Here is a 9,201-nt window from a genome sequence, read left to right on the forward strand (position 1 = left end):
AAAGTTATATATATCATCTAATGAAGTTAATCTATAAACTTTATATATATATATATATACACTACCATTTAAAAGTTTGGGGTCACTTAGAAATGTCCTTGTTTTTGTCCATTAAAATAACATCAAATTGATACAGTGTAGACATTGTTAATGTTGTAAATTATTACTATAGCTGGAAATGGCAGATTGTTTTATGGAATATCTACATAGGTGTACAGAGGCCCATTATCAGCAACCATCACTCCTGTGTTCAATAGCATGTTGTGTTAGCTAATCCAAATGTATCATTTTAAAAGGCTACGTGATCATTAGAAAACCCTTCTGCAATTATATTAGCACAGCTGAAAACTGTTATGCTGATTAAAGAAGCAATAACACTGGCCTTCTTTAGACTAGTTGAGTATCTGGAGCATCCGCATTTGTGGGTTCGATTACAGGCTCAAAATGGCCAGAAACGTACTTTCTTCTGAAACTCGTCCGTCTATTCTTGTTCTGAGAAATGAAGGCTATTCCATACGAGAAATTGCAAAGAAACTGAAGATCTTGGACAACACTGTGTACTACTCCCTTCACAGAACAGAGCAAACTGTCTCTAACCAGAATAGAAAGAGGAGTGGGAGGCCCTGGTGCACAACTGAGCAAGAGGACAAGTACATTAGAGTGTCTAGTTTGAGAAACAGATGCCTCACAAGTCCTCAACTGGCAGCTTGATTAAATAGTACCCGCAAAACACCAGTCTCAACGTCAACAGTGAAGAGGCGACTCCGGGATACTGGCCTTCTAGGCAGAGTTGCAAAGAAAAAGCCATATCTCAGACTGGCCAATAAAAATACAATATTAAGATGGGCAAAATAACACAGACACTGGACAGAGGAACTCTACCTAGAAGGCCAGCATCCTGGAGTTGCCTCTTCACTGTTGACGTTGAGACTGGTGTTTTGCGGGTACTATTTAATGAAGCTGCCAGTTGAGGACTTTTGTTTCTTCTGAGGCGTCTGTTTCTCAAACTAGACACTCTAATGTACTTGTCCTCTTGCTCAGTTGTGCACCGGGGTCTCCCACTCCTCTTTCTATTCTGGTTAGAGCCAGTTTGCTCTGTTCTGTGAAGGGAGTAGTACCCAGTGTTGTACACAGCGTTGTACGAGGAGTAGGGGTGTCGATAAATCAACATAAAAAAAAAAAAGTCAAAAAATAATGCAAATATGTCAATCTGCATCACCTCTTTATGTTTCCATCATCTGTCTTTCACCCATCCCCACTGGGCACGCACTCGTTGAATCAACGTTGTTTCCACGTCATTTCAATGACATTATGTTGAATCAACGTGGAATAGATGTTGAATTGAGCGGTTGGTCCTTCCATATTTTCCTCTGTTTTTCATTTCATTCTGCCACTGATCTGCTGTGATAGAGTGATGCCCATCACAGGGACAGTTGCAGGAAAACACTCACATCTATTTCCATTATGCTCAACTTTAGGATAGCTCATCATTTTGCCCATTAGTTTAACAGTTCTTTTATAGTCATAACGAGTGCATCTTTTGGATAAGTCCTACAAAGTAAAGTGACAAGTTATTGTATGAACAAATATGATAAATGCTGTTGGCACATTTTATTTTGTGTCCCGAATAATGATAAACTGTTTTTAGAGGATTACAAATGATCAATGAGAGTCTTGCAGTCAGTTTATTGAGTTAAGAAATTGAATCCGAATGGAAAATGAAATTACAGATTACAGACTCGCCTTTAGGAAGACAAAAAATTATTCAGTCATACTAAGAGATTTTTCACAGAACTCAGAAGTCTAAGTCTATTGGTCCCAGAGACTGGACCATTGGCCTGGAACATCACCATGGGATACCATTCCCTTCCCAGTCCATAAGGCTGCCATTGTGCTTCTCTGTGAGGGTTGACATCACATGCAGAATGCCTTTGGCACTGTCCTCAGTCGTCACCGGTGCCTGTCGAACAGAAACCCAGCACAGACAAACAGTTTTAGATCTGTGCCATTCTGCTATGACTCTAGTCCTACCTCTAGTCCTACCTCATTCTACTCACATTTGGGCCTCCCATGTCAGTTTTCACCCAGCCAGGGTGAATGGCCATGACCAGAATCCCATCCCTCTGGAAGTCCTCTGCCAGGCAACATGTCAGCATGTTCAGTGCTGCCTAGTGGAGAATAGGACAAAATAAATCACTTTATCCACATCTTCCTTATTCAGCATGTTCCACTATCAGCCAGAAGAGTGTTAAGGATCAAATTAGAAGTAGGCCTACTGATGGTGGCATACCTTGCTGGCTCTGTAAGGATACATAGGGGCCATGGAGAAAGTCTCACGACACTTCTCAACCGAGGACAACAGAGTGGAGATGTTGATGATGGCTGCCCTGCTACAGGACATTCCTGTTGTCACAGGACCTGATTGGTCAGCTGCCTTCTGCAGGTATGACCTGAACTCCTGCAAGAAAGGACAGATAAAGAAGTCATTTTCTTAATTTCAGTGTCAATACATCAAAGATCTGGATCTTGTAACTTTTTCATACACCTTTGCCCTTTAGGAATTGATCCCCCCAAAAAATGTGTAGCATGTATTCATTGGGAGATTTATAGAGAGCAGATAACTCAAAGTACAACTTAACAACATTCCTGAGAAGGGAGTGAGTAAACAATGAAACAGTAAGACAAAAGCCTAGTCTTCTGAAGCACTTCATGTAATAGTGCATGTACAGTATCGACCTTAGCGATGAGCATGGGTCCCACTGCGTTGGTGACAAACAAATCCACCATCTCCTTCTTGCCCGTCACTGCCAGTGTGCCAGGGGGGTTATTCCCGTTGTTCACGGCAGAGCCATTAATGGCAGCGTTGTTAATGATCAGATTCAGGCTGCCGTCAATCAGTTTATCACCGACTACCCTGGAGGCTTCGGATATACTGACTGGGTCTGCAACGTCTGTCAACACAACATTTTTTAAATGTAGACGTTTAGGAAGGAAGTATAGCTCACTCAGCTCTTGTTGTCACCCTATAAGAAATACATTTTTTGCACCAAGTTGTCTCTTGTGTTATCTCTGTGTGTAAGGGAGTGAGTAACTGGCGGCAGGGAAGTTAGGCGCAGGAGAGCAAAACTGGGTAATCAACAGAGCAGTTTTTTTCATAAAACCACCGGAACCAGAACAACAAACAAATAGGTACAAAACCCGTTGCGCACCAGAGAAAATGTGCACATGCACTTACAATAAACAATTCCGCACAAAGACATGGGGGGAACAGAGGTTTAAATACACAACATGTAATGAGGGAAATGAGACCAGGTGTGTTGGAAGACAAGACAAAACAAAAGGAAAATGAAAAGTGGATCGATGATGGCTAGAAGACCGCCCGAGCGCCGCCCGAACAAGGAGAGGAACCGACTTCGGCGGAAGTCGTGACACTGTGTATTTTTATGGCAGGTCACAATATGCAAAATATAAGCCTCAACATGGGACATTTGGGCTATTGGACATTTTATTTTACAACATGTTCATTGAAATTGCAATAGAGGTAAACATTTGTTTTTGTGTTTTCATAAAGCCAAAGTATCAGAAACCCTTACCCAATCTCACAATAGTGAGCAGTTGGGGATGCCTCTGCGCCAGCTCCTTCAGTGCCTTGAAGAAGGAGCAAATGTGTTGGGTCAGGGCAGGCTAAATTCTAGGATCTTGATTCACTCCAACAATTTCCATAGAGAATTAAGTGGATATACAAAGTCACGTGCTAATGAATCTTTCCAATTCAAATACACAACAAATGTACAGTACTTAATGAGAGAATCTACGTATTATATTTAACTCAAATATCTTGCTACATAAAACAGAAACCATGCTCAGTTTTCTATTGTTGCCAACCTCTACATACTCTGTGCCATGCATTAGGCTCTGGAGCTCTCTGATACTTTGCTACTTTCTGTAAACTGGCCTTAGAGGCTGTGGACTACCTGAGCTCCATATAGATCTCGACACGCGGCAAAGATCTGGGCTGGAGCACTGGTGGACTCTGCCAGCTGACGGACTAGCTCTAGACCGATTCCCCGGTTAGACCCTGTCACCAGAACACTGCCTCCTATCCTAGCCGCCATAGTCGCTGTCTGCCTATTGAATTAATTTATCCCACACTGACACTGTCCTTATGATTATGTGTAATGTATGTGCGGGGGGGAACAGTATTTAGAGTTCATAGTTAATCTTCACCTATGTTAATGTTTAATCTGCATGGGCTGCACCTTAGTACCAGCGTCATCCCATTTCACAAATAATGCCCACCCATAATGCACACTCACTATTCAGCAAGCATTTGGACAACAGACTCTTTAGGGCAAGACCAGTAGGAAACGAAAGATTGACAATTACCAGGAAAACGGTAGTTGTGAAATACATACAATATTTATTTTATACTGAACAAAAATAGAAACACAAAATGTGGTCGGTAAGATCCCAAAAATGTTCCATCTCATTGTGTGCACAAATTTGTTATTGAGCATTTCTCCTATGCCAAGATAATCCATCCACTTGACAGGTGTGGCATATCAAGAAGCTGATTAAACAGCATGGTCATTACACAGGTGTGCAGTTGTGTCACACAACACAATGCCACAGATGTCGGAAGTTGAGGGAGCCTGCAATTTTTTATTTTTTATATATTTTTTTAACCTTTATTTAACTAAGTCAACTGAACAAATTCGTATTTTCAATGACGGCATAGTGGCTTAACTGCCTGTTCAGGGGCAGAACGACCGATTTGTACCTTGTCAGCTCTGTGATTTGAACTTGCAACCTTCCGGTTACTAGTCCAACGCTCTAACCACTAGGCTACCCTGGCTACCCTGCATGCTGACTGCAGGAATGTTGCCAGATAATTGAATGTTCCTTTCTCTACCATAAGCCGCCTCCAACGTCATTTTAGAGAATTTGGCAGTAAGTCCAACCGGCCTCACAATAGCAGACCAGGACCAACCAGGACCTCCACATCCGGCTTCTTCACCTGCTGGATCGTCTGAGACCAGCTACCCAAACAGCTGATGAAACCGAGGACGGTTTCTGTCTGTAATAAAGCCCTTTGGTGGGTAAAAACTCATTCTGATTGGCTGGGCCTGGCTCCCAAGTGGGTGGGCCTATGCCCTTCCAGGCCCACCCATGGCTGTGCTCCTGCCCAGTCGTGTGAAATCCATAGATTAGGACCTAACACATTTTTTGAATTGACTGATTTCCTTATATGAACTGTAGCTCAGTAAAAAACATTTCAATTGCGTTTTTATATTATTTAGTTTCGGTGTTTGGGATAGAAAGTAGCCTATGCATGGGAGGCTAGGAGCTATTTATGTGTTGTATCCCTGTAGTTTCCTTGGGGGGGTAGTCCCTCCTTGACACTGGGGGGCAGTAAAACATAAGGTAACGGGCCATGACCATAGACTTGGCTAGACATAACATCTCTGTATATGTGTCATGATGGTGTCTGTGAGAGGATGGGCAGCGCCATTAAGGCCATCTCCATCTTGAAATAGTAAATGTTATTTTTCACAAGTGATCCCTTCTGTCACGACTCCAACCGGGTCATCATGTCATGCCAACCAGGTCATCAGGAGGGATTAGCCAATGAAGTTGGAAGTCCCGCCCAGTTGACTAAATCAAAATGGTGAAAGTCCTCATTGGCGCTGCCCATGCTAATACAGGTTTTTGTCCAATAGAGGACTCCAGACAACTGGCCAGGACATGGTTAGGTTTAAATTATAAATCAATCCTTATGTAACTTGGATTTAAAGAATAAGCACCTAGACAGACTGGTGCAAGATATATGGTGGATGAAAACCCTCTTGCCCATGTTTACACCAATCCAATGCCTTTTCTTTGATTATAGTAGTACCTGTAAGAAGAATTAAGTACCTTTACCCGACAGAAAGAGAGGGAAAATCATGGCACATTTGACATGTTATGTAATATTAAACATGTATCACTGACTAACCCCTTCAAATAGTGTTAATAAAAACAGCTGCAACAACAGCAAAAACATAAGCAATACAAAATGTCTTCACAAATCTATCAGTTCACAGCCAGCTAATTTGGGTGTGCACGTGTGTGCGCCAAGGTTATCATAGTAAACAAACTGAAACTAAAATAAAAACAATTTGAAAAACAATTTTGTAAACTGAAATCAAAATAAAAACAGTTGAAAAGCTAAAACTATACTGAACCAAATAAATTAGTTTTAGTTTAATTCTTCTAAACTTTGGGAAAAAATAAAATGGGGTTTTCAAGCTTCTGAATCTGGCAGGTAAATGCTGGCAGTAGATGCCAGTGTTTCAAATAGGCTCATCTTGTGCATCACTATCACTAGCTAACAGGGAAGAAATCTGAGGGTGAGCATGAAGCCTAACTGGGCCAAGCTAGAACAGCTTGCGAAGTTGCTGAAGCCATTCGCGATCCACACCAACCAACTTCAAACTGACAGCCAGTCGCTGTCTGATGTGGTGCCGTGCATTCTCAACCTTGAGGCAGACTTGCAGTCAACTACTGTTGCAAAACAGTTGGCACAGGTCCTCCTGAAGTCGCTGCGTGAGTACTTCGCATGCAAACTGAATCCTCAGGCAGTCAACTTTGATCTAACCCCTGCAGCAGCTTGCCTGATTGACCCAAGTGGGTTTCTGGCACATCGTTCAACAGAAGTGGAGCCACTGATGAGGGAGGCAAGCCTTTTGTACTTCAGCAAATCAGAAAGTACACTTATGGAGCAGCAGGACCCCAGGAAGATGCCAGCACGATGAATCCAGCAAGCATCTCGACCGCATCGTAGATTGTGTCGGAGGTCACTGTCTAGCCGGAGGGTCAACAATAAGGAGGCCTGCATCTTGTGACCGTAGGGTCCGTGTATTAATGTACTGCTGGACCAAATCGGAGAGATGGATAGAAGCAAGCCCATGTAATGCTTTGTAGGTTAGCAGTAAAACCAGCCCTAGCCTTAACAGGAACACAGTGTACAGCTAACACAGCTAGCACTATAGCAATATGATCACATTTTTTGGTTCTATTCAAGATTCTAGCAGCCGTGTACAGCACTAACTGAATCCCTGGGACCATGTCTTAGGACTACCTGACCTGATGACTCCTTGCTGTCCCCAGTCCACCTGGTATTGCTGCTGCTCCAGTTTCAAAATTTTCTGCCTACAGCTATGGAACCCTGACTAGTTCACCGGATGTGCTACTTTGTCCCGGAACTGCTGTTTTCGACTCTCTCCCTACCGCACCTGCTGTCGAACTGAATGCTCGGCTATGAAAAGCCAACTGACATTTAACCTGAGGTGCTGACCCTCTACAACCACTGTGATTATTATTATTTGGCCCTGCTGGTCATCTATGAACATGTACTGTTATAATCTCCACCCGGCATAGCCAGAAGAGGACTGGCCACCCCCCAGAGCCTGGTTTCTCTCTAGGTTTCTTCCTAGGTTCCTGCCTTTCTTGGGAGTTTATCACCTGCATTGCGTGCTGTTTGGGGTTTCAGGCTGGGTTTATGTATAGCACTTTGTGACATTGGCTGATGTAAAAAAGGGCTTTATAAATACATTTGATTGATTGAACTGGAGAACAAACAGCCCTTTCAGTCAGGTAACCATGGTGACATTTCACATTCCAGTTACAGCACTCAAATTTCAAGAATAAGACTTGTTTTCACCATTCATGTTTGGCACTTTTTAAAGTCGATGGTCAAGGAAATAGGTCAGTGCAAATGAAAAATATCTGTAAGTTCTGTAACAGAATGGAACATACAGTGGGTCATCCCGGGAGAAGATTTAAGTTATGTAAATGAATCTTGAATCCTCACACAGTCATGATGAATCACATTGAAAAGTTGCAGATTTATGGATGAGTAAAAAACAAAGAAGCGATCAGATAAGCTAACTACTTTTTATCTTCAAGGGACCTAAACTGCTGAACAAGCTTATGTATGCTGTGGCATGCTTGGCATTTCAACCAGACAAAAAAAACATTACAAGAAGGAGTGCGTACAAGCCTGTATTCTCCTTTGGGCAACCTGACTGATTTTAGGCCATCCATAAGTAGTTCTCTCTCACCACTGTCTCTATGCCCTAGTTTGCCTCCTACAACGTATATTAGAGTCACCCATCACTGTCAAACATTACTCACAGAGTTAAGTCTCTTTATTTTGATGCTTGACTCAGAAACATCTGAATCCTCCAGTAAAAGACATGTGGGACCTCAACAGCAACTTGCCTTGCACTCGATACAGTGATATTGTTACGTCCATCGTTAGTGGTAGAATGACCGGACCAAGGTGCAGCGTGGTGGCGTACATTTTCTTCATTAAATGTTGCACCACCACAAAAAAAAAAAATCAGCACACCGAACGTAACGCTTCAGATTTCAACAAACAAAGACAAGATCCCACAACCTAAATGTGGGGAAAAAGGGCTGCCTAAGTATGATCCCCAATCAGAGACAACGATAGACAGCTGCCTCTGATTGGGAACCACACTCGGCCAAAAACAAAGAAACAGAAAACATAGAATGCCCACCCAAATCACACCCTGACCTAGCCAAATAGAGGGCGTGACAGATATACCATACAGGAATCGTTTGAGTGAAGCCCAGAGGAATGCTAGGTAGGTAGCCAGGCTGCTCTGAGTCAGCGGGTCGGCCTGGTAACCTGCTGAGAGGTGTGGAAGTCAGAGAGCTGAGGGAATGCAGGGCCCAGAGCGGACAGGCTGGTCTGACAACATTACTCCCCCCCTTCTAGAGCAAGTGTCAAACTCATTCCACAGAAGGCCACGTTTCTATGAGTTTTCACTCCTGCCTTGTTCTTGATTGATGAACTAAGGTCACTAATTAGTAAGGAACGCCAGGTGTTAATTGAAAGGAAAAACAAAAACCCGCAGACACTCAGCCCTCCGTGGAATGAGTTTGACACCTCTGTTCTAGAGCATTCCACATTGCTTCCTTCAGAACTCTGAGCCCTGTACAGGATCCACCTGCATCATCCACCGTGTGTCTTTTTACTGGGAGATGGCTTGGCTATGTCTATTTACAGTACTAATATACACTTTCATTCAATGAAAAAAAGTTTTATCTCATGAATCACTTGCTGCTTGCTGTGCCACACTAACAATGGTGTCTTTCTGAAATCCTTTAACCCTGACGAGTCTTCAGCACTAT

General features: G+C 42.9%; 1 protein-coding gene across 1 annotated transcript; it reads right to left on the bottom strand.

Moving 5' to 3' along the window:
• Window positions 1-1,671: 1,671 nt before the first annotated feature.
• On the bottom strand, window positions 1,672-4,188 carry LOC139381972 (C-signal-like). The gene is made up of 6 exons (XM_071125860.1): window positions 3,975-4,188; window positions 3,594-3,648; window positions 2,737-2,951; window positions 2,291-2,458; window positions 2,058-2,168; window positions 1,672-1,960 (listed from the first exon to the last, which is right to left on the bottom strand). The coding sequence occupies exons 1-6, from the start codon at window positions 4,113-4,115 to the stop codon at window positions 1,847-1,849; spliced, it is 804 nt and encodes a 267-aa protein (XP_070981961.1). The 5' UTR covers window positions 4,116-4,188; the 3' UTR covers window positions 1,672-1,846.
• Window positions 4,189-9,201: the final 5,013 nt, after the last annotated feature.

Source organism: Oncorhynchus clarkii, chromosome 2 (genome assembly GCF_045791955.1).
Source record: "Oncorhynchus clarkii lewisi isolate Uvic-CL-2024 chromosome 2, UVic_Ocla_1.0, whole genome shotgun sequence".
Classification (NCBI taxonomy): Eukaryota; Metazoa; Chordata; class Actinopteri; order Salmoniformes; family Salmonidae; genus Oncorhynchus; species Oncorhynchus clarkii.

Coding starts and splice junctions, on each gene's coding strand:
- LOC139381972 (XM_071125860.1), bottom strand. CDS start 4,115: ATGGCGGCTAGGATAGGAGGCAGTGTTCTGGTGACAGGGTCTAACCGG. Junction 2,952..3,593: donor GCTCACTATTGTGAGATTGG/GTAAGGGTTTCT, acceptor TTGTGTTGACAG/ACGTTGCAGACCCAGTCAGT. Junction 1,961..2,057: donor CTGACATGGGAGGCCCAAAT/GTGAGTAGAATG, acceptor TCTGTTCGACAG/GCACCGGTGACGACTGAGGA.